The 25,570-nt window shown below is 55.1% G+C and overlaps 1 protein-coding gene across 1 annotated transcript in view; it reads right to left on the bottom strand.

Annotated features, from left to right (window-relative positions):
- Positions 1-12,248: 12,248 nt before the first annotated feature.
- MIPOL1 (mirror-image polydactyly 1) overlaps positions 12,249-25,570 on the bottom strand; it is a 1,493,682-nt gene continuing 1,480,360 nt past the window's right edge. The window contains exon 16 of the mRNA XM_085627930.1: positions 12,249-16,768. Within this exon, the coding sequence (XP_085484056.1) occupies positions 16,702-16,768 (67 nt within the window). The 3' untranslated portion in view covers positions 12,249-16,701. The remainder of the gene's footprint in view (positions 16,769-25,570) is intronic.

The raw sequence follows: 25,570 nt of genomic DNA, 5'->3' as shown, positions 1-25,570 counted from the left end.
GTCCCGGGCCTGGGGCGAGCTGGACAAAGGATTGGGGGTGTAACCACCCCCCTTCCTGGTCCCACCCATAGGGAGGGACCTAGCAGGTAGTCCGGCCCCTAGAATCCGCTTAAAGGTAGGAGCTGTGTCCTAAGACTTCAGACATCCTGGAATCAACTTGAAACTAAGAAGAAGACGGGAACTTCGACATTCTGCTGCACAGAAGACTGAAGGAAATCTCCCCTGTGGTCAGGGAGTGACCACCTTGCTAACGCAAGCACCATCCAGCGAATCAACGTCTGCTTTGCCGCCGCCTCCCGCCGGAGCCCGAGCCCAGAGACTGACAAGACCTGGACCTCCAGACCTCTCACCGCCCGATCCACAGTCCCTGAAAAGAGGAGACCCGTGGAGGCAACGAGACACGTGGAGCCAGCCATCTTGGAACGACGACGACAAGCTGCAAGCGCAACAACCGAGGCTCCCTCCAAGTTGTGCTTTGGGATCTGAGAAGCCCGACCCTCGAGCAGCATCTGCACCAAAGGTGAGCCCTCCAGCATCTCCACGATCTGCGTGGGGCCCTTCTGCATTTTGCCACTCGACGCGCCTAACCGGTTGCTGGCCCGCTGGCTAGTAGCCATCTTGGCGACGAACTTCATGAAATACACCGCTGGTCTGGTTGCTCCAGACTGGCCCTTGCTCCCCTCCAAAGGAGCAGTCCCTCTGACCTTGCTGGTCAGAACCATCAGCTTATTTCATCTCCTACAACAATTGTTTTTGCCAAGGCTTGTTTGCTTCGATCAAGTCGCCGACACCGCCGACAGCGAGAGCCTGCGTGGGACAGCTCGTGAACCGACTCCTGGACGTCGTCGACCTCCAGGGACCACGTGGCTGCAGAGACAAGCTACACCTTTCTTCCTGTTTGCACCCGACACAGCCTGGTACCCACCTGGTGCCACGCTGGTCACTGGCTAGTGACTGTGAACACTGTCCCCTCTGCTTACAGGTCTTCAACATCTCCAATCCACTCTTGGATCCACCGCATCTCTCCCGGACCGACCGCCTGCAGCATCTTTGTCTTCAGGCCCCACGGAACAGATAGAAGAAACCCGACGCACTTCGAGGCCTATGCACCCGCTTCCTGTGGGTGAGGTAAAGCTGGCACTCCTGTGCCCAAGTGTAGTATTACATCTCTAGTGCCTGTGTTCCAAATCTTGAGTTCCTAGTCCATCCGGAAGATCCTCTTTGCAGTAACTTTGTACTTTTTACGCACCCATTGAAACCTATGGGAGCACACGTGTGACTATTTGCTCTGCACACGCCACCCGTGGACCTCCTGGTCACTAACTGAAGTTAGCTCCTTGTAGGCCCAGCGATTCTAGAGGCCCTAGGCCTTTTCCCTTTTCTGTTCGTGGTACTTATACCACTATTTTAGTATATGGTTTGAGCGGCCACCAGGGCCTATCCATATAAAGTGCAACTTCTGTGTATTCTACTGTAATCTTGTTTGACGATTTGTGCTCCTGTGCTCATAAAGAGACTAGGGGTTACTTTGAGAAATAAATACATATATATTTTGAATATATATCTGTGTGGTGTCCTTTCATTGGTATAAAAGGGGGTTACATTTGGTAAAACAGCTGGCTTAACACGCTTCACGAGTTTAGCCTCAAAGACTGCTTAGCCTACGCTACCACTAGGGCAGCTAGTCCGAAAAGGTTGACTTACAACCACACCATAAGGGTTGCTTGGCATGGTACAAGGTGATCACTTTAACTAGTGAGCATCATATACCAGGCCAACTTCTCACATGCCTCATCCAAGGATTGGGAGTCGCCCCTTTCTAAGGCTTGGGAGCCACACCTCTCAAATTAGGGGAGCCTCCCCTATTTAAGGCTTGGGAGCCACCCATGTCAAAGGCTTGGGAGCTAACCATGTCTAAGGATTGGGAGCTGCCGCTTTCTAAGGCTTGGGTCCCGCCCCTTTCTAAGGCTTGGGAGATGCCATTTTCTAAGCTTTGGGAGACGCCCCTGTCTAAGGATTGGGAGCTGCCTCTTTCTGTCTTGGGAGCCACCCCTTTCTAAGGATTGGGAGTCGCCCCTTTCTAAGGCTTGGGAGCCACCCCTTTCTAAGGCTTGGGAGTCACCCCTTTCTAAGGCTTGGGAGCTGCCCCTGTCTGAGGATTGGGAGCCGCCCCTGTCTAAGGATTGCGAGCAGCCTCTGTCTAAGGATTGCGAGCCACCTCTTTCTAAAGCTTGGGAGCCGCCCATGTCTAAGGATTGGGAGCCGCCCCTGTCTAAGTCTTGGGAGCGGCCGCTTTCTAAGGCTTGGGAGCTGCCCCTTTCTATGGAAGCCGGGTCTGGTGGCTCAGTGGACTAATGCATCCACTGCAGGGGCCTGTGTTCGACCTCATGGTCACAGGTTCAAATCCCGGTGGGTCCACTCAGCCTTTCATCATCTAAGGTCGATAAAATGAGTACCATTGAGTTGGGTAACAATAAACATCTGTTATTCAGCGCCAAGATACCCCATTAGGGGTGAACGTGTGCTTTACAAATACACGTTATGTAACATTATATGGCTTGGGAGCCGCCCCTGTCTAAGGATTGGGAGCCGCCGCTGTCTAAGGATAGGGAGCCACGTCTAAGACTTGGGAGCTACCCTTTTCTAAGCCTTGGGAGCCACCCCTGTCTAAGGCAAGGGACCTGCCCCGATCTAAGGCTTGGGAGCTGTCCCTGTCAAAGGCTTGGGAGCCTCCCCTAAGGATTGGGGTCTGCCCCTTTCTAAGGATTGACAGCCATTTCCTTCTAAGGGTAGGGAGCCCCCCTGGCTAAGGCTTGGAAGTCACCCCTGTCCAAGGATTGGGAGCCCTTTCTAAGGCTTGGGAGCTGCCTCATCCAAGGATTGGGAGCCGCCCCTTTCTAAGGCTTGGGAGCCACACCTCTCAAATTAGGGGAGCCTCCCCTGTCTAAGGCTTGGGAGACGTTCCTTTCTAAGGCTTGGGAGCTGCCCCTTTCTAAGGCTTCGGAGCTGCCACTTTCTTAGGCTTGGGAGCCACCCCTGTCCAAGGATTGGGAGCCGCCCCTTTCTAAGGCTTGGGAGCCACCCCTTTCTATGGCTTGGGAGCCGCTCCTTTATAAGGCTTGGGAGCTGCTCCTTTATAAGGCATGGGAGCTGCCCCTTTGTAAGGCTTGGGAGCCGCCCCTTTCTATGGCTTGGGAGCCGCCCGTTTCGATGGCTTGGGGACCGCCCCTGTCTAAGGTTTGGAAGCCACCTCTTTCTAAGGCTTGGGAGCCACCCCTTTCTATGGCTTGAGAGCAGCTCCTTTATAAGGCTCGGGAGCTGCTCCTTTATAAGGCTTGGGAGCTGCCCCTTTGTAAGGCTTGGGAGCCGCCCCTTTCTATGGCTTGGGAGACACCTGTTTCTTAGACTAGGGAGCCACCCCTTTCTAAAGCAATGGAGTCGTCCTTGTCTAAGGATTGGAGCCGCCCCTGTCTAAAGCTTGGGAGCCACCCCTCTCTAAGTAAGTGAGCCTCCCCTGTCTAAGGCATGGGAGCCGCTCCTGTCTAAGACTTTGGAGCCACCCATGTCCAAGGATTGTAAGCCACCCCTTTCTAAGGCTTGGGAGCCGCCCCTGTCTAAGGCTTGGGAGCTGCCCCTCTCAAAGTAGGGCAGCCGCCCCTGGCTAAAGCTTGGGAGCCACCCCTCTCTAAGTAAGTGAGCCTCCCCTGTCTAAGGCATGGGAGCTGCCCCTGTCCAAGGACTTGGAGCCGCCCCTTTCTAAGGCTTGAGAGCCTCCCCTGTCTAAGGCTTGGGAGCTGTTAGACGGACCGGGGGGGGTCGGCCGAGGACAAGGGGAGAGGTCTCCGGGGAGAGCCGTCTCCAACGATCGTACAGACGAGTAACTTCCCCCCCACAGATGTACACCACACAAAGATAAGGTTTTGACGTTCTTTATAAGCAATCTTTAGGTACGATAGAATGGTACAAGGAGGTCAGGACTCAGGGGTCCCCTCGATTCTAGTCTCTTGGTTGGGAAAGGGGGTAGCGGGACAGTCTTGTTACCAATCTGGTAGCTGAGATGGTATGATGGATAGCTCACAATCCTCGAGCTCGGCGTTCTAGATGGACGGGCCGCGGCGGCGCCAGCAGGTCCCGGTGAAGGTGGTAGTGACAACGGTCCGCGGCAGCGCCAGCAGGTCCCAGTGAAGGTGGTAGTTACAACGGTCCGCGGCAGCGCCAGCAGGTCCCAGTGAAAGTGGTAGTTACAACGGTCCGCGGCAGCGCCAGCAGGTCCCGACGAGGATGGTAGTTACAACGGTCCGCGGCAGCGCCAGCAGGTCCCAGTGAAGGTGGTAGTTACAACGGTCCGCGGCAGCGCCAGCAGGTCCCGACGAGGATGGAGGATGCAGAAGGCCGCGGCAGCGCCAGCAGGCAGGACGATAGTTCGCAAGGCAGGGCTACGGCAGCGCCAGTAGTCCGTCAGGGATGAGTTCTTCACGGTGTCTCTCGACTCCAGGATACAACTCCCTTCCTGCTCTGGAGCTGCCCCAGTTATAGGTCTGGCGCCCTTTGATGTCCGGACCCTCGCACTTGGCGGTCGGGAGGTCCGGGATGAGGGAGTCCAGACACCCAGCAGGGGGGTGGAGCCAGCGCCCGGGGGAGCTGGGGGGCGAGCGGCACCTGGCGGGGGAGAGCCATCGACACTTCTTCCTCCCATCGACCTGCCAAGTGGTCCGTTCACCTCCTGGGTGGATGGTGGTGCCGGGATGTCGGGGCCTGGCCAGGCCCAGGGTTAGGGTCGAGCTGAGGCCACGCGGCCTCGTGGTGCAGTGTCCAAGATGGCGGCCGGGCCGGGCGAGGGAGCCGGTAGTGGTTCGGCCCCATGATACAGAGAGGTCCGGGGGCAGGAGTCCCGTCTGGGGACGGGGTGCGGGTTGTTTCTGTGGGTAACACCTGGAGGGCCGGGGCTCGGGCCCTGTCATGCGGGGAGGGAGCAAGCCCTTCACGTGGCCTGTCCAACAGGAGCCGTTCCTTTCTAAGGCTTGGGAGCCGCCCCTTTCTAAGGCTTCGGAGCTGCCACTTTCTAAGGCTTGGGAGCCACCCCTGTCCAAGGATTGGGAGCTGCCCCTTTCTATGGCTTGGGAGCCGCTCCTTTATAAGGCTTGGGAGCTGCCCCTTTGTAAGGCTTGGGAGCCGCACCTCTCAAACTAGGGGAGTCTCCCCTGTCCAAGGCCTGGGAGCCTCCCTTGTCAAAGGATTGGGAGTTGCCCCTGTCTAAGGCTTGGGAGCTGCCCCTTATTTAGTATTGGGAGCCAGCCCTGTCCAAGGATTGGGAGCTGCCACTTTCTAAGGCTTGGGAGCTGCCCCTGTCCAAGGCTTGAGAGCTGCCCCTGTCCAAGGCTTGGGAGCTGCCTTTCTCAAAGTAGGGGAGTCTAACCTGTCCAATGATTGGGAGCCGCCCCTTTCTATGGCTTGGGAGACACCTGTTTCTTAGACTAGGGAGCCACCCCTTTCTAAAGCAATGGAGTCGTCCTTGTCTAAGGATTGGAGCCGCCCCTGTCTAAAGCTTGGGAGCCACCCCTCTCTAAGTAAGTGAGCCTCCCCTGTCTAAGGCATGGGAGCCGCTCCTGTCTAAGACTTTGGAGCCACCCATGTCCAAGGATTAAAGCCACCCCTTTCTAAGGCTTGGGAGCCGCCCCTGTCTAAGGCTTGGGAGCTGCCCCTCTCAAAGTAGGGCAGCCGCCCCTGGCTAAAGCTTGGGAGCCACCCCTCTCTAAGTAAGTGAGCCTCCCCTGTCTAAGGCATGGGAGCTGCCCCTGTCCAAGGACTTGGAGCCGCCCCTTTCTAAGGCTTGAGAGCCTCCCCTGTCTAAGGCTTGGGAGCCGTTCCTTTCTAAGGCTTGGGAGCCGCCCCTTTCTAAGGCTTCGGAGCTGCCACTTTCTAAGGCTTGGGAGCCACCCCTGTCCAAGGATTGGGAGCTGCCCCTTTCTATGGCTTGGGAGCCGCTCCTTTATAAGGCTTGGGAGCTGCCCCTTTGTAAGGCTTGGGAGCCGCAACTCTCAAACTAGGGGAGTCTCCCCTGTCCAAGGCCTGGGAGCCTCCCTTGTCAAAGGATTGGGAGTCGCCCCTGTCTAAGGCTTGGGAGCTGCCCCTTATTTAGTATTGGGAGCCAGCCCTGTCCAAGGATTGGGAGCTGCCACTTTCTAAGGCTTGGGAGCTGCCCCTGTCCAAGGCTTGAGAGCTGCCCCTGTCCAAGGCTTGGGAGCTGCCTTTCTCAAAGTAGGGGAGTCTAACCTGTCCAATGATTGGGAGCCACCCCTATGTAAGGATTGGGAGTCATCCCTTTCTAAGGCTTGAGAGCCTCCCTGTCTAAGGATTGGGAGCCGCACCTTTCTAAGGCTTGGGAGCCTCCCTCTCAAAGTGGGGGGCCTCCCCTGTCTATGGTTTGTGAGCCTCCATGTCTCGGCTTGGGAGCCACCACTTTCTATGGCTTGGGAGCTGCCACTGTCTAAGGATTGAAAGCCCTCCCTGTCCATGGCTTGTGTGCTGCCCCTCTCAAAGTAAGGGAGCCTCCCCTTTCTCAGGCTTGGAAGCTGCTCCTGTCTATCGTTTGGGAGCCACCCATGTCCAAGGATTGGGAGCTCCCCCTTTCTAAGGCTTGGGAGCCGCCCCCTTCTAAGGCTTGTGAGCCACCACTCTCAAAGTAGGGGAGCCTCCTTCACTGTCTAAGGCTTTGGAGCTGCCCCTGTCTAAGGCTTGGGAGGCGTCCCTCTTAAAGTAGGGGAGCCTCTACTGACTAAGGCTTGGGAACCTCCCCTTCTAAGGCTTGGGAGCCGCCCCTGTCCAAGAATTGGGGCCGCCCCTGTCCAAGAATTGGGAGCCACCCCTCTCAAAGTAGGGAAGCCTCCCCTGTCTAAGGCTTGGGAGCCTCCCCTGTCTCTCAAGCCTTAGGCTCGGGAGCCACCCCTCTCAAAGTAAGGGAGCTGGCCCTTTCAAAGGCTTGGGAGCTGCCCCTGTCCAAGGATTGGGAGCTGACCCTTTCTAAGGCTTGGAAGCCGCCGCTCTCAAACTAGGGGAGTCTCCCCTGTCCAAGACCTGGGAGCCTCCCCTGGCGAAGGATTGGGAGCCGCCCCTGTCGAAGGCTTGGCAGCCGGCCTTGTCTAAGGCGTGAGAGCCGCCCTTGTCTAAGGCGTGGGAGCCGCCCCTGTCTAAGGCGTGGGAGCCGCCCCTGTCTAAGGCGTGGGAACCGCTCCTGTCTAAGGCGTGGGAGCCGCCCCTGTCTAAGGCGTGGGAGCAGCCCCTGTCTAAGGTGTGGGAGCCGCCCCTGTCTAAGGTGTGGGAGCCGCCCCTGTCTAAGGTGTGGGAGCCGCCCCTGTCTAAGGCGTGAGAGCCGCCCCTGTCTAAGGCCTGAGAGCCGCCCCTGTCTAAGGCCTGGGAGCCACCCCTGTCTAAGGTCTAGGAGCCGCCCCTGTCTAAGGTCTAGGAGCCGCCCATTTCTAAGGCTTGGAAGCAACGCCTGTCCAAGGATTGGGAGCTGCCCCTTTCTATGCCTTGGGAGCCGCCCTCTCAAAGTAGGGGAGTCTCCCTTGTCTAAGGCCTGGGAGCCTCCTCTGTCTAAGGATTGGGAGCTGCCCCTTTCTAAGCCTTGGGAGCCGCCCTCTCAAAGTAGGGGAGTCTCCCTTGTCTAAGGCCTGGGAGCCTCCTCTGTCTAAGGATTGGGAGCTGCCCCTTTCTAAGGCTTGGGAGCCGCCCCTCTCAAAGTAGGGGAGTCTCCCCTGTCTAAGGCCTGGGAGCCTCCCCTGTCAAAGGATTGGGAGCCGCCCCTGTCGAAGGCTTGGTAGGTGCCCCTTTCTAAGCCCTGGGAGTCGCCCCCCTCACAGTAGGGGAGTCTCCCCTGTCTAATGCCTAGGAGCCTCCCCTGTCTAAGGCTTGGGAACCGCCCCTAAGGCTTGGGAGTCACCCCTGTGTAAGGCTTGGGAGCCCCCCTCTCAAAGTAGGGAAGCCTCCCCTGTCTAAGGCTTGGGAGCCTCCCCTGTCTCCCAAGCCTTAGGCTTGGGAGCCACCCCTCTCAAAGTAGGGGAGCCGACCCTTTCAAAGGCTTGGGAGCTGCCCCTGTCCATGGATTAGGAGCTGACCCTTTCTAAGGCTTGGAAGCCGCCCTTCTCAAACTAGGGGAGTCTCCCCTGTCCAAGACCTGGGAGCCTCCCCTGTCTAAGGCTTGGGAGCCGCCCCTGTCTAAGGCTTGGAAGCCGCCCCTGTCTAAGGCTTGGGAGCCGCCCCTAAGGCCTGGGAGCCGCCCATTTCTAAGGCTTGGGCGCCGCCCATTTCTAAGGCTTGAGACCCGCCCCTGTCCAAGGATTTGGAGCTGCCCCTTTCTAAGCCTTGGGAGCTGCCCCACTCAAAGTAGGGGAGTCTCCCTTGTCTAAGGCCTGGGAGCCTCCTCTGTCTAAGGATTGGGAGCTGCCCCTTTCTAAGGCTTGGGAGCCGCCCCTCTCAAAGTAGGGGAGTCTCCCCTGTCTAAGGCTTGGTAGGTGCCCCTTTCTAAGCCCTGGGAGTCGCCCCTCTCACAGTAGGGGAGTCCCCCCTGTCTAATGCCTGGGAGCCTCCCCTGTCTAAGGCTTGGGCCCTTCCCCTTTCTAAGGCTTGGGAGCCACCCCTGTCTAAGGCTTGGGAGCCGCCACTGTCAAAGGCTTGGGAGCCACCCCTGTCAAAGGCTTGGGAGCCACCCCTGTCAAGGCTTCGGAGCCGTCCCTGTCAAAGGCTTGGGGGCCACCCCTGTCAAGCTGCCCCTGTCAAAGGCTTGGGAGCCACCCCTGTCAAAGGCTTGTGAGCCGTCACTGTCAAAGGCTTGGGAGCTGCCCCTGTCAAAGGCTTGGAAGCCGCCCCTGTCAAAGGCTTGGGAGCCGCCCCTGTCAAAGGCTTCGGAGCCTCCCGCATCTAGGACTTGGGAGCCTCCCCCGTCTAAGGCTTGGGAACCTCCTCTGTCTAAGGCTTGGGAGCGTCCCCTAAGGATTGGGAGCCGCCCATTTCTAAGGATTGGACGCCATTCCTTTCTAAGGCTTGGGAGCCCCCCCCCGGCTAAGGCTTGGGAGCCGCCCCTGTATAAGGCTTGGGTACCGTCCCTCTCAAAGTAAGGAAGCCTCCCCTCTCTAAGGCTTGGGAGCCGCCCATGTCCAAGGATTGGGAGCTGCCTCTTTCTAAGGCTTGGGAGCTGCCCCTCTCAAAGTAGGGGAGCCTCCACAAAGGCTTGGGAGCCTCCAGTGTCAAAGGCTTGGGAACTGCCCGTCTAAGGCTTGGGAGCCTCCCCTGTTAAAGGATTGGGAGCTGACCCTTTCTAAGGCTTGGCAGCCGCCCCTGTCCAAGGATTGGGAGCCACCCCTTTCTAAGGCTTGGGAGCCACCTCTTTCTAAGGCTTGGGAGCCACCTCTCTCAAAGTAGGGGAGCCTCCCCTGTCTTAGGCTTGGGCGCCTCCCCTGTCTAAGGATTGGGAGCTGCCCCTTTCTAAGGCTTTGGAGCTGCCCCTTTCTAAGGCTTGAGAGCTGCCCCTGTCCAAGGCTTGAGAGCTGCCCCTGTCCAAGGCTTGAGAGCTGCCCCTGTCCAAGGCTTGAGAGCTGCCCCTGTCCAAGGCTTGAGAGCTGCCCCTGTCCAAGGCTTGAGAGCTGCCCCTGTCCAAGGCTTGAGAGCTGCCCCTGTCCAAGGCTTGAGAGCTGCCCCTGTCCAAGGCCTGAGAGCTGCCCCTGTCCAAGGCCTGAGAGCTGCCCCTGTCCAAGGCCTGAGAGCTGCCTCTGTCCAAGGCTTGGGAGCTGCCTCTGTCCAAGGCTTGGGAGCTGCCTTTCTCAAAGTAGTGGAGTCTAACCTGTCCAAGGATTGGGAGCCATCCCTTTCTAAGGCTTGAGAGCCTCCCTGTCTAAGGCTTGGGAGCCGCCCCTTTCTAAGGCTTGGGAGCCGCCCTCTCAAAGTGGGGGAGCCTCCCCTGTCTATGGCTTGGGAGCCTCCCAGGACCAAGGCTTGGGAGTCGCCCCAGTCCTAGGCTTGGGAGCCGCCCTACTCCTAGGCTTGGGAGCCGCCCTGGTCTAAGGCTTGGAAGCCGCCCCGGTTTAAGGCTTGGAAGCCGCCCCTGTCTAAGGCTTGGAAGCCGCCCCTGTCTAAGGCTTGGAAGCCACCCCTGTCTAAGGCTTGGGAGCCGCCCCGGTTTAAGGCTTGGGAGCCGCCCCTGTCTAAGGCTTGGAAGCCGCCCCTGTCTAAGGCTTGGGAGCTACCCCTGTCTAAGGCTTGGAAGCCACCCCTGTCTAAGGCTTGGGAGCCACTCCTGTCTAAGGCTTGGGAGCCGCCCCTGTCTAAGGCTTGGGAGCCGCCCCTGTCAAAGGCTTGGGAGCCGGCGTTGTCAAAGGCTTGGGAGACGGCGCTATCAAAGGCTTGGGAGCTGCCGCTGTCAAAGGCTTGGAAGTCGCCGCTGACAAAGACTTGGGAGCCTCCCTGTCTAAGGCTTGGGAGCCTCCCCTGTCTAAGGCTTGGGAGCCTACCCTGTCTAAGGCTTGGGAGCCTCCCCTAAGGAATGGGAGCTGCCCCTTTCTAAGGATTGGGAGCCATTCCTTTCTAAAGTGTGGGAGCCCCCCCCGGCTAAGGCTTGGGAGCAGCCCCGGTCTAAGGCTTGGGAGCCGCCCGGTCTAAGGCTTGGGAGCCGCCCCGGTCTAAGGCTTGGGAGCCGCCCCGGTCTAAGGCTTGGGAGCCGCCCCGGTCTAAGGCTTGGGAGCTGCCCTGGTTTAAGGCTTGGAAGCCGCCCCTGTCTAAGGCTTGGGAGCTGCCCCTGTCTAAGGCTTGGAAGACGCCCCTGTCTAAGGCTTGGGAGCTACCCCTGTCTAAGGCTTGGAAGCCACCCCTGTATAAGGTTTGGGAGCCGCCCCTGTCTAAGGCTTGGGAGCCGCCCCTGTCAAAGGCTTGGAAGCCGGCGTTGTCAAAGGCTTGGGAGCCGGCGCTGTCAAAGGCTTGGGAGCTGCCGCTGTCAAAGGCTTGGAAGTCGCCGCTGTCAAAGGCTTGGGAGCCATTCCTTTCTAAAGTGTGGGAGCCCCCCCTGGCTAAGGCTTGGGAGCAGCCCCTGTCTAAGGCTTGGGAGCCTCTCTAAGGCTTGGCAGCCGCCCCTGTCTAAGGCTTGGGTACCGTCCCTCTCAAAGTAAGGAAGTCTCACCTTTCTAAGGCTTGGGAGCCATCCCTTTCTAAGGCTTGGGAGCCATCCCTTTCTAAGGCTTGGGAGCCGCCCCTGTCCAAGGATTGGGAGCCTCCTCTTTCTAAGGCTTGGGAGCTGCCCCTCTCAAAGTAGGGGAGCCTCCACGAAGGCTCCAGTGTCAAAGGATTGGGAACTGCCCGTCTAAGGCTTGGGAGCCTCCCCTGGTAAAGGATTGGGAGCTGACCCATTCTAAGGCTTGGGAGCCGCCCCTGTCCAAGGATTGGGAGCCACCCCTTTCTAAGGCTTGGGAGCCACCCCTCTCAAAGTAGGGGAGCCTCCCCTGTCTTAGGCTTGGGAGCCTCCCCTGTCTAAGGATTCGGAGCTGCCCCTTTCTAAGGCTTGGGAGCTGCCCCTTTCTAAGGCTTGGGAGCTGCCCCTGTCCAAGGCTTGAGAGCTGCTCCTGTCCAAGGCTTGAGAGCTGCCCCTGTCCAAGGCTTGAGAGCTGCCCCTGTCCAAGGCCTGAGAGCTGCCCCGGTCCAAGGCTTAGGAGCTGCCTTTCTCAAAGTAGTGGAGTCTAACCTGTCCAAGGATTGGGAGCCATTCCTTTCTAAGGCTTGAGAGCCTCCCTGTCTAAGGCTTGAGAGCCTCCCTGTCTAAGGCTTGAGAGCCTCCCTGTCTAAGGCTTGAGAGCCTCCCTGTCTAAGGCTTGGGAGCCGCCCCTTTCTAAGGCTTGGGAGCCGCCCTCTCAAAGTGGGGAGCCTCCCCTGTCTATGGCTTGGGAGCCTCCCCGGTCCAAGGCTTGGGAGCTGCCCCGGTCTAAGGCTTGGGAGCTGCCCAGGTCTAAGGCTTGGGAGCCGCCCTGGTCTAAGGCTTGGGAGCCGCCTCGGTCTAAGGCTTGGCAGCCGCCGAGGTCTATGGCTTGGAAGGCGCTCCTGTCTAAGGCTTGGGAACCGCCCCGGTCTAAGGCTTGTGAGCTGCCCTGGTTTATGGCTTGGGATCTGCTCCTGTCTAAGGCTTGCACCTGAGGCTGGTGTGGGTGATAATCTAAAAACTGTGCAGAGACAACAGAGTTCAGTAATGCTACCAGGCCAACATACGCTTCACATTAAAAGAAAAGGTACTTTATTATACATACAGCTCAATACTATATATAAACATTAACATGAGGAAACACCAAACAGTGTAAACCTAGCTAAACACAATAAATAATTCCTCCATATTGCTCCGATATAGGGTTTTCATATTCAATCAGCTACTGCTGATTGCCTTTAATAAGCCTCTGTCTACAGGCTTTGACACAGGGTTTTTCATAAGCGTTGAGCCGCTACCTGTCAAGTCCTCTCTGAGCACCAACGTCCTCCTGCGCGGTATAGGGAGCAACAAGCAATCCAGCTAGAAGAAGCAGGCGTGAGCGACTACTGATTATTATTCTGGCCTCATCTCAAGAGCTTTTCAGAAGAGTTAAGGAACTGAGGCAGCCATCTTGTTTTCTGCGGCTATCTCGCCTTCTGAGACAGTCCACGAGCCATGGTGAGATGTTTTGTCTCCAGGACCACTCAGGTGAATACTTCCACTTCTGAAGAAACCCAATGCAGATCCGGGCACCCTGCGGCACAAATCCCCCCTGCCTTAAGCTGAAAAGTGAAGGAAAACGTTTTACCAATGCCAACATTCCAGTCCCCTTGTAGGTGGGATGTGTCTATGCATAGAAAGGATGTGGCCCTTGTAGCTGCACTCTTTGGGGTGTTCCTGGCAGGTACCGCTCTCTCACATCACTGACCCCAACAGCAGCTTCTGACACTGTGACCCCAGCGTACCTGACTTCCAGACTCCCTGACACCGTGACCCCAGCAGACCTGACTCTAGACTCCCTGACATCGCGACCCATGCAGACCTGACTTCCAGACTCCTTGACACCACGACCCCAGAAGACCTGACTTCCAGACTCCATGACACTGTGACCCATACGACCTGACTTCTAGACTCCCTGATACCGCGACCCCAGCAGACCTGACTCCAGACTCCCTGACACCATAACCCATGCAGACCTGTCTCCCTCACACCGCGACCCATGCAGACCTGACTTCCAGACTCCCTGACACTGCAACCCCAGCAGATCTGACTCCAGACTCCCTGACACTGCAACCCAAGCAGACCTGACTCCAGACTCCCTGAAACCACAACCCATGCCGACCTGACTTCCAGGCTCCAGACACTGCGACCCATGCAGACCTGACTCCAGACTCCCTGACACTGCGACCCCAGCAGACCTGACTCCAGACTCCCTGACACTGCAACCTATGCAGACCTGAGTTCAAACTACCTGACACCGTGACCCCTGCAGACCTGACTCCAGACTCCCTGACACTGCAACCTATGCAGACCTGAGTTCAGACTACCTGACACCGCGACCCATGCAGACCTGACTCCAGACTCCCTGAAACCACAACCCATGCAGACCTGACTTCCAGGCTCCCCGACACTGCGACCCATGCAGACCTGACTCCAGACTCCCTGACACTGCCACCCATGCAGACCCGACTCCCTCCCTGACACGACAACCCATGCAGACCTGACTGTCAGACTCCATGACACCGCGACCCATGCAGACCTGACTTCCAAACTTCATGACACCACGACCCCAGCAGACCTGACTCCAGACTCCCTGACACCTTGACCCCAGCAGACCTGACTCCCTGACATTGCGACCCATGCAGACCTGACTCCAGACACCATGACCCCACACCCATGCAGACCTGACTCCCAGACACGGTGACCCATGCAGACCTGACTTCCAGACTCCCAGACACCGTGACCCATTCAGACCTGACTTGCAGACTCCCTGACACCGTGACCCCAGCAGACCTAACTCCCGACTCCCTGACACCGCGACCCATGCAGACCTGACTTCCAGACTCCCTGACATCGCAACCCATGCAGACCTGACTCCATACTCCATTACACCGCGACCTATGCAGACCTGAGTTCAGACACCCTGACACCGCGACCCATGCAGACCTGACTCCAGACTCCCTGACACTTGACTTCCAGAGTTCCTGACACTGCGACCCCAGCAGACTTGACTCCTGACTCCCAGACATTGCGACCTATGCAGACCACATTTGCTTGGAAGTTAAGCGGAGAGGAACGGGGTATTTACCATCAATAGAGAGGGCAACAGAGGGGAGGAAAGGGGTATTTACCATTGATAGAGGGGGCAACAGCAGAGAAGAACAGGGTATTTACCACCAATAGAGGTGGCAACAGAGAACAGGGTACTTACCATCGACAGAGAGGGCAACCACGAGAGGAACAGGGTATTTACCATCAACAGAGGGGGCAACAGAGGAAAGGAACAGGGTATTTACCATTAACAGAACCAACAGAGAGGGCAACAGCAGAGAGGAACAGGGCATTTACCATCAACAGAGAGGGCAACCGAGGAGAGGAAAAGGGTATTTACCATCAAGAGAGGGGGGAACAGTGGAGAACAGGGTATTCGCCATCAACAGAGAGAGCAACAGCAGAGAGGAACAGGGTATGTACCATCAACAGAGATGGTACCAACAGAGATGAACAGGGTATTTACCATCAACAGAGAGGGCAACAGCAGAGAGAAACTGGGCTGCCACCATCAGTGATGGCAATAGAGAAGAGGAATGGGGTATTTACCATCACCCAAAAGGTCAAAAGCAGAGAGGAAGAGGGTATTCACCATCAAAAGAGGGGTCAACAGTGCAGAAGAACGGGGTATTTACCATTAACAGAGAGGAGAACAGAGGAGAGAAACAGGATATTTACCATCAACAGAGAGGGCAAGAGCTGAGGAGAACATGGTATTTACCATCAACAGGGGGGCAACTGAGAGGAACAGGGTATTTACCATCAAAAGAGCGAGTAACCCCAAGAAGCGTTATATGAAAGTAACAGACACATTAGCAGTGGCGAGGCAGTATTGTATGAAAGTAACAAATATATTACCACTAGGTAGGCAGTATTATATGAAAGTAGCAGACATGTTACCACTGGCCAGGCAGTATTATATGAAAGTAACAGACATATTACCACTGGCCAGGTACTACTGTATGTAGCTGACACACATTGTGCTGCTGGCCAAGGAGGGCTGCATGAAGGTAATAGACTCTGTGCCTCTAGACAGGCAGTACTATGTGAAGGTAAACTAAACTGAGATGTTAGCCAGGCAGTGCTATATGAATGTAGCAGACATTGAGCAGTTAGCCAGGCAGTATTACATGGAGGTAGAAGACACTGAGCTGTTAGGCAGTACTATGTGAAGGGAGCAGACACTGAGCTGTTAGCCAGGCAGTATTATATGGAGGTAGAAGACACTGAGCTGTTAGGCAGTACTATGTGAAGGGGGCAGACACTGACTATTATCCAGGCAGTACTATATGAAGGGAGCAGACACTGAGCTGTTAGCCAGGCAGTATTATATGAAGGGAACAGACACTGACTATTAGCCAGGCAGTACTATATGAAGGGAGCAGACACTGAGCTGTTAGCCAGGCAGTATTATGTGGAGGGAGCAGACACTGAGCTGTTAGCCAGGCAGTACTATATGAATGTAGCAGACACTGAGCTGTTAGCCAGGCAGTACTATATGAAGGGAGCAGACACTGAGCTGTTAGCCAGGCAGTACTATATGAAGGTAGAAAACACTGAGCTGTTAGTCAGGCAGTATTATATGGAGGTAGAAGACACTGAGCTGTTAGGCAGTACTATGTGAAGGGAGCAGACACTGAGCTGATAGCCAGGCAGTACTATATGAAGGGAGCAGACACTGAGCTGTTAGCCAGGCAGTATTATATGAAGGTAGCAGACACTGACCTGTTAGCCAGGCAGTATTATATGAAGGTAAAAGACACTGCACTGCTGGTCAGGCAGTTCTTTACAAAGGTAACAGACCTGGTCCCGCAGACACTGTGCTGTTAGCCAAACAGTACTATACGAAGGTAGCAGACAAGGTACCGCAGCCATGCAGCGCTAGTGGGGAAGTACTATATTAAGATAAGAGACAACGCGCTGTAAAAACTGCACCACTGGCCAGGCAGTACTATGTGAAGCTGACACACACTATGCTGCTGGGCAGGCAGTACTATACGAAGGTAAGAGATACTGCAACCCTGACCAGACAGTGCTACATGATGGCGACAGGAACTTTGCCGCTGGTCAGGCAGAAATATACAACAGAGAGAGGTACCGCTAAACTGGCTGGACAGTACTATATGAAGGTAACCAACTCTGCAGCACTGGGAAGGCAGTACTATAGAAAGATGACACTGCAGGGCTGGCAAGGCAGTAATATATGAAGATGGCAATGCTGAATGCGGGGCAGTAACATATTTAGAGACACAAGTTCCACTCGCAGGGAAACGTGCCAGGGAGCTTCTGGATCACAAGGTTTCACAGTGAAAGATTGCCCTCCATTATTCACAAGTATTCACAAAACTGAAGAAGGCATGTGTGCCAAGTCTCATGATGCCTTCCAGTCAGCAAGTAGATGTGAGGGCATTTGGAAGTCACCGCCCTAAATGCCATCAGATCATAGTCCGCAGTGTCCCGGTGCCAACCTTCTTCCTGAGTACATCCACCAACCGCTCCAGCCTGGGTACAAGAGAGAGAGAGAGAGAACGGAAGAAGGGTGTTAGCAATGCTCTGGCAACAGACTCTGGATGTGTGCAAATCCCACAGGTATGTGCATGAGGGATACGTTTGTGCAAGATCTACATGCATGCACAGGATGCTCACATCTGTGCAGTGTCTGCGGACTTATGCAAGGGACCACAAATACATTGCAAGGGGCCATAGGATCGAGTTTGTGTAGATTCTGCAGGTATGTGCAGGTTTCATAAATGTGGGTGAGTGGTCTGTGAGGTGAAGCATGGCTCATGAGGTGGCGCGTGGCCAATGAGGTGGCGTGTGGCCCATGAGGTGGCGTGTGGCCCATGAGGTGGCGTGTGGCCCATGAAGTGGCATGTGGGCCATGAGGTGGCGTGATGCCCATGAAGTGGCGCGTGGCCCATGAGGTGGCGCGTGGCCCATGAGGTGGCACATGGCCTATGAGGTGGCGCGTGGCCGGTGAGGTGGCGTGTGACCGGTGAGGTTGCACATGGCCAGTGAGGTAGCGCATGGTCCGGGAGGTGGTGCATGGTGCATGAGGTAGTGCGTGTCCTGTGAAGTGGCGCATGGCGTGTGAGGTGGCATGTGGCCCATGAGGTGGTGCTTGGCCTATAGTTTCATGAAGGGACTCAGGGGAGGAGCAGGGGCCCTGCTAACTAGTGCTAGAGCCGTGGTTTAACCTTTCTTCCCTCAGGAAGGAACATTCTCTACATTCAACCCTGCTTTAGGGCTCATTGGGAAGAGGTTTGACTTTGGCACTGAAGGACCGAGCGATATTTTCGTGGCAAAGGTAAACAGGGTTAAGATTGTTCTGGGCCATGAAAGCGACCCTAAAACCTACCATCAAGAACCCGAGCAGTGAGTGCAGAAAGAAACTAGTAGAAACATATCACAGCCCTAATGAGCCCTTCTAGAGTCCACATAGGTGGGTAACCAGTCAGTGGTATCACCAGCAGCCCACCTGAGAAACAGCATCCCCAAGAGTACCCCTGCCTACTGGCATCTCCAGCAGCCAAACCAAGAAACAGCATCAGTAGGAGCGCAACTGACAACCAAAGCCAAACCATGAATCAGCAGAAGCGCAACTGACAACCAAAGCCAAACCAAGAAACAGTCTCAGCAGGAGCGCAACAGACAACCAAAGCCAAACCATCAATCAGCAGACGCGCAACTGACAACCAAAGCCAAACCAAGAAACAGCCTCAGCAGGAGCGCAACAGACAACCAAAGCCAAACCATCAATCAGCAGAAGCGCAACTGACAACCAAAGCCAAACCATGAATCAGCATCAGCAGAAGAGCAACTGACAACCAATACCAAACCATGAATCAGCAGAAGAGCAACTGACAACCAAAGCCAAATCATGAATCAGAAGCAGTGCAATTGACAACCAAACCTAAACCATGAATCAGCATCAGCAGAAGAGCAACTGACAACCAAAGCCAAACCATGAGTCAGCAGAAGCACAACTGACAACCAAAGCCAAACAATGAATCAGCAGAAGCGCAACTGACGTACGAGTTACTTACCTTTGGTAACAATGTATCTGGTAGAGACGTTGTCTAGCCGCAAATTCCTTAACTTAGAATATCCCCAGGCGTCAGACTGCATCCGGAATTCTTTTTGCAGCAGCACCTCTGCGCGCCGGGCGACGGTGCCATACGACCTCGCCCTGACGTCATCCTCGTAGGTGACGTCAGCGAGGTCATACAAGTCCCTCCCGGCGCTCTAAAGTCAGTTTTCTTTGGAGAAACTTTTCCGCGGCACAACGCGGAGCCACCAACAAAAAACTGTGAAAGTATGGGAACAGTGTGCGAGGAAAGAAAATCCATGAATAAAGAAGGAAGGTGGTGCAAGACACCATCGTAAAAGACAGAAGTAGACACTGCCCACATATAAGAGAAAAGGCTGCGAGAAAGAGCCCCGCAAGCTAAGCGAAGACCCTTCCCCAAGTGCAACAAGGGAAGAATATCTCAACAGGCAGAAATAGACTGTCATTACCATGTGGAACTGTGTCGGCCAGCAAAAACGGAGCACAGAGAGAACAACAGTGTACTGCAGGAGGGTATAAAAGACTGGCACTGCCCCTATAGTAATGGAGGTCTGAAACAGAGGTCAACAGATCCCCAAAGGACGACTGTAGAGGAGACCAGAACCCTGAGCCAATAGAGAAGGCAGAAGGGAGGGAAGGCAGCAGGAGAAGAAAAGAAAAAGAAGATGAATCTCCTGGTGAAGGTGAGTCAAAAGGCACCATTCTACAGGAAGAAACCCTTTGGAGAGAGTCCGCTGTATATGGCAATCAAAAGGCACCATTTTACAGGAAGAAACCCTTTGGAGAGAGTCAGCTGTATATGGCAATCCTCAAAGGGACTCAGCAATGTGAGCACCTGTGAGAGAAAAACCCATGGTAACTGAAAGAGGCCAGTGGAGAACCCCACTTGGGAAGGTTATCGCAGAACGGGGAGGCTGGGTGGGCGTTAAGGAATCTGCGGCTAGACAACGTCTCTACCAGATACATCGTTACTGAAGGTAAGTAACTCGTCCATCTGATAGAGACATCTAGCCGCAGATTCCTTAACTTAGAATAAATACCATAGCTATACCCCAAGGGGGAGGTGGGTATGCGACAGAACCGCCACTTTTTGTTGAACAGCCAGACAGCAACCCGACTAGCTCAGAAGATCAAGAAATAACGGGATGCAGACATCCCCAAAAGTGCCAGAATGGCGCTACACCATAGCTGTACAAGCATGAGAGATAGAAACGGCACCAGCCATATAACCGAATAAAAGAAAGAGAGAGAGTGGAAAAAAGGGCTACTCTCAGCTTAATGGTGCGCCATGTGAACACCTACCAAAGGCTGAGAAGAAACATGAAGAGATGCAACCAGAGCCTACCAGGCTAGTTCACGGAAGGAAGGCCGGTGAGAGGCTACCGCCGAAAACCAAAGATCAAGAGGTAGAACTCAGCAATGCTTTTAGAAGCGCAGGCGGAAACAAAAAACACGCCAAGTGCACACCCAGTCCCAAAGGGGGACAGGGGCGAACGGTAACAATGTGAAGCACGCTAATGCGGGCCACCACAGAAACATGCACAGAGCAAACAGCCACAGAGACCACAAGGTGGCTTAGCTAAAATAAGCATAAGACTGCCCGACTCGGCAGCTGGAAGACTAAGGTGAGACCAACACACGAAATACAGATATGCAGGGTGTAGACCTAGGACGACTGACATCAGAAGAGCCGTCCCGCATGCCCAGCTGATAAAATATAGGGTGATACCTAATGAAGGAGGCACATCCGAAGGAAGGGGCAGCAGAGGCACCAAAGTACCAAGGTGTAGAAACGGAGGAAGAATCTCAGAATTCTAGACCACACCCTCCGACTGGAAGGAAAGTAACCCTGGTCCAGAAAGTGAGAGAACATTCAGTACCGGAACACTATGAAGGGAGCAGTGCAAAACTGGGGAACCACTCCAGTAAGTGGAACGCAAAAAGGGACCTCATTGGCAAACCGCATGCATCACTGAAAAGCGCCCTGACACATGGAGACATCGGGCCAGACCTCGCAGCGTCCCGCATGCATCACTGAAAAGCGCCCTGACACATGGAGACATCGGGCCAGACCTCGCAGCGTCCCGCATGCATCACTGAAAAGCACCCTGACACATGGAGACATGGGGCCAGACCTCGCAGCGTCCCGCATGCATCACTGAAAAGCGCCCTGACACATGGAGACATCGGGCCAGACCTCGCAGCGTCCCGCATGCATCACTGAAAAGCGCCCTGACACATGGAGACATCGGGCCAGACCTCGCAGCGTCCCACATGCATCACTGAAAAGCGCCCTGACACATGGAGACATCGGGCCAGACCTCGCAGCGTCCCACATGCATCACTGAAAAGCGCCCTGACACATGGAGACATCGGGCCAGACCTCGCAGCGTCCCGCATGCATCACTGAAAAGCGCCCTGACACATGGAGACACCGGGCCAGACCTTGCAGCGTCCCGCATGCATCGCTGAAAAGCGCCCTGACACATGGAGACATCGGGCCAGACCTCGCAGCGTCCCGCATGCATCACTGAAAAGCGCCCTGACACATGGAGACATCGGGCCAGACCTCGCAGCGTCCCGCATGCATCACTGAAAAGCTCCCTGACACATGGAGACATCGGGCCAGACCTCGCAGCGTCCCGCATGCATCACTGAAAAGCGCCCTGACACATGGAGACATCGGACCAGACCTCGCAGCGTCCCACAGGCATCACTGAAATGCACCCTGACACATGGAGACATCGGACCAGACCTCGTAGCCTCAAAGAGAGGTGAAGACAAAGAGTACCCATGGAACTTGTATATATACGTAATATAAATATATATAGCAAAGACGGGTAAACGGGCCACGACTATGCAACATGGTTGCACAAAAACACACCTAGTGCATTGATGGCAGACTGTATCCGCATTGAAAGTGTGATAAACACCGTAAAAACCTCCCAAGGAGGAGAATGAGGACAAAAAGCAAGATGACCCATGAGGTATAGAAGAGGCACCAAGGCACAACATTGAGCACCGTACAATGGCAGATAAAAGCACCAGGTGACACATAGATCCCAAGAGATCTCTTGGGCCCAGTTGACATAAGCAGAGCTATATAATAGCATACAAGTCCCCCACACGGAGTATGCACACCCCAACACGGGGAACACCTCTTAGGGTAAACCAGTCAGAAGACCAGGTACAACAATCTGTGGAACACTGCCAAAGGAGGCTAACTGCCAGCTCAAAACGCATAATGCATCCAAAGGATGCTAAATAAAAGGGTAACTACCCCCGACCATGCGAAAAGAAGACCTGAGGCTTACTGCCAGCCTAAAACACAACGCATCTAAGGGATGCTAAATGAAAAGGTACCACCCCAGAACAAACGCCTGAAGAATAGAGGCCTAAGGGGGAGGGCGAAAGCCCGCAAGGAGGCGCTGAACAGCCGAATCGGCGTAAGCATCAAACAACAAAACCCCATCAAAGGGTAAATCAACAAGTTGCTCCCGAATATTCTCCGGAAAGACGATATCCCGCAACCAAGCATGGCGCCACAAGGCAACCGAACCAGCCATAGCCCGGCCTAAGGAAACAGCAGTATCCAAGGCGGAGTGGATCGTAAACTCAGCAAGGTCACGGCCATCCCGGAAAAGATGAAGGAGGTCAACATGAGCGCCTTCAGTGGTGGCAGAGAGCAGAGACTCTGCAGAGTCCCACGCGGCAGAGGTAGCCCGAGCCAGGACACACACTATATTTAGGGACCGTAGCAGCACTAGTGGTGGCAAAGATGTTCCGACAAGCCATCTGGACTCCCGGGAGGGAGGAAGCATTAGCCGGGGCAAGGAAGGGAAGGCAGTTTGCAAAACAAACCCCTGCACGTCAGGATGCACAAATAAGCTAACTGGATCATGCAGAGCAGGACGATGGTGGTGCAAGACAGAACGAGCCACCGCATCACCGGAGGCCGGCCGAACCCAGGTACCCAATAGGGCATCATAAAGAGACGCTTCAAAGGGCAGAAGCGGCTCCACTTTCCCTGGCCCACGGTGAAGGACATCAAGTAGAGGGTCCACAGACAAGGGCGCTGAAGGGGGTTGCATGTTATAAATCCGAGTGGCCAAGGAGACTACTCTCAGAAAAGGTGCTCCAGCCTCGGTGGCCCTCCGTGGAGGGGACAGCAGCTCATCTTTAGGTGAGGGCTGTAAGCTAACCCTCCCAAGACACGGAGGGTGCGACCAATGCCCAACTGAGGGGAGCCCCTTTGATGAATGGGGGTCCTGATGGGGCTCCTGAGGAGGCGAGGAGTCTGCCATGTCCGGGGGCTCCTGAGGAGGCGGGGATCCTTCCGGGTCCACATATTCTAAGGAGGGCACAGGCAAGAATAAATCTGGCATCGCCGGGCGTGAGGGTGACGCCAAACTCTTTTCGGACGCTCCCGGAGAAGAGTCAACAACCCGGCATCGATGCAGCGCCAAAATGAATTTAATTGGCGCCGATCGAGCCCCAGCCGGCGCCGACTCGACTCCGTCTGGCGTTAAGTCGGCCCCATCCGGCGTGAATCTACGACAAGTTCCCCTTCCGAAGAAGCAGATGGCGCCGGATCCGGGGATGCCAGCCGCCGGCGCTGCACCGGTTCCGACTCAGCTTCAACCACAACATGCTCCGACTCGAAGAATGAAGCGGAGGCGGAGCTGGGAAGGCGAGTTTACGGCGCCGGGACGGCATCAACCCCGGCTCTGGACAGGCAGCCGCCTGCCCAGAAGGCCACGGTGTGCTCAAAGCAAGGCTCTGAGCACCAGCAACCACATGTGATGCCACAGGGAGCCCCACGGGACTATGCGGCGCGGCAGGGGTGCTATGGGTCGTAGAGGGGGACCCAGCTGGGCCGCACCCTGATGACACCATATGGATCGTAGAGGGGGACCCAGCCGGGCCGCGCCCTGACACCACATCTCCGACGTCCCTGGAGGACAAGGGCTTATTGAGCGCCAGGGGCGAACCCACCGGCGAGTCCGTCGGGGACCCCGCAAGTAGCAGAGGCCCCGAGGACGCCCCAGGGACGGGAGAGGACCCAAGGGAGGCCGTCAGAGCCGCGGCATAGGCCTCCATTTGGGTCCGAGTCGCCCCGGCACCCGGATAGTGCGGATAGAGGGGTGGAGACTGCCGGGGGCGCACATCCGGAATGTTCCGGGAACCAGTGCCCCGACAACAAATGAAAGTGAGGTTGAGGACCTTGGCGACATGCGCCGCAACATACTAATAAGGGGCGAACGATGGCCCCGGGCCCCAGAGGGCGATCGCCGGCGGAACTGAAAGTTAGAGGGGCCCGCCGGCGTTGAAGCCAGGGGACGAGACGACTCCGAACGGGACAGCCGTGCCGAAAGAAGTTTCATCCGGCGCTTCCGCCGGGACTTCGGCTTGAGGTGTTGGCAGGCGTCGCAGTCCGTGGAGTTGTGGTGCTCGCCCAGACACCACATACAGGTAAGATTTGGGTCCGTCGCAGACATTTGGCGCGAACAGGAAGTACAAGTTTTAAAACCCGAAGGCATCGCACACTGTTCCAGACGCGAAGCGTCGAAAAAGGGCCTAAAAACAGGCCAGCGGAACCGCTTAGTCCGGATCCGCGTTGCAACTGACAACCAAACCTAAACTATGAATCAGCAGAAGCGCAACTGACAACCAAAGCCAAACCATGAATCAGCAGAAATGCTACTGACAACCAAAGCCAAACCATGAATCAGCAGAAGCCAAACTGACAACTAAAGCCAAACCATGAATCAGCAGAAGCGCAACTGACAACCAAAGCCAAACCAAGAAACAGCATCAGCAGGAGCGCAACCGACAACCAAAGCCAAACCATGAATCAGCATCAGCAGAAAAGCAACTGACAACCAATGCCAAACCATGAATCAGCAGAAGCGCAACTGACAACTAAAGCCAAACCATGAATCAGCAGAAGCGCAACTGACAACCAAAGCCAAACCTTGAATAAGCAGAAGCGCAACTGACAACCAAAGCCAAACCTTGAATAAGCAGAAGCGCAACTGACAACCAAAGCCAAACCTTGAATAAGCAGAAGCGCAACTGACAACCAAAGCCAAACCATGAATCAGTAGAAGCGCAACTGACACCTAAAGCCAAACCATGAATCAGCAGAAGCGCAACTGACAATGAAAGCTACACCATGAATCAGCAGAAGCGCAAATGACAACTAAGACCAAGCCATGAATCAGCAGAAGTGCAACTGACAACCAAAGCCAAACCATGAATCAGCATCAGCAGAAGCGCAACTGACAGCCAAAGCCAAACCATGAATCAGCATCAGCAGAAGCGCAACTGACAACCAAAGCCAAACCATAAATCCACATCAGCAGAAGCGCAACCGACAACCAAAGCTAAACTATGAATCAGCGGAAGTGCAACTGACAACCAAGCCAAACCATGAATCAGAAGAAGTGCAACTGACAACCAAAGCCAAACCCTGAATCAGAAGAAGCACAAGTGACAACCAAAGCCAAACCATGAATCAGCAGAAGCGCACCTGATAACCAAAACTATACCACGAATCAGCAGAAGAGCAACTGACAACCGCAACACCATTATGCAAACCAAGAATCAGCAGGACCACAACTGACACATCTGGCATCAGAAGAATATGAACCAAGAATCAGCATCAGCAGGACAGCAACTATCATCAGATGATGAACCAAGAATCAGCATCCGCAGGAAAGCAACTGACAATCAGCATCACCATGAGCTGAACCAAGAATCAGCATCAACATGAGTGCAATTGACAACTGGCATCACCAGAAGATAAAACAAGAATCAGCATCAGGAGGACAACAACTGGCATCACCAGAAGATGAACCAAGAATCAGCAGGAGCGCAAATGACAATCAGAGTCAAAACATGAATCAGCAGAAGCGCAACTGGCATCACCAAGAGTACCGCTGCCTACAGGCATCTCTAGAAGCCGATCCAAGAAACAGCATAAGCAGGAGCGCAACTGACAACCAAAGCCAAACCATGAATCTGCATCAGCAGAAGCGCAACTGACAACCGCATCACCAGTACGCGAACCATGAATCAGCAGGCGTGCAACACAACCACATCACCAGTTGCGAAACCTCGAATTAGAATCGGCAGAAGCAAAACTGACATCTGGCATAACCAGAAGATGAACCAAGAATCAGCATCAGGAGGACAACAGCTGGCATCACCAGAAGATGAACCAAGAATCAGCA

Source organism: Triturus cristatus, chromosome 9 (genome assembly GCF_964204655.1).
Source record: "Triturus cristatus chromosome 9, aTriCri1.1, whole genome shotgun sequence".
Classification (NCBI taxonomy): Eukaryota; Metazoa; Chordata; class Amphibia; order Caudata; family Salamandridae; genus Triturus; species Triturus cristatus.
This window is presented reverse-complemented; position numbering and strand designations above follow the sequence as displayed.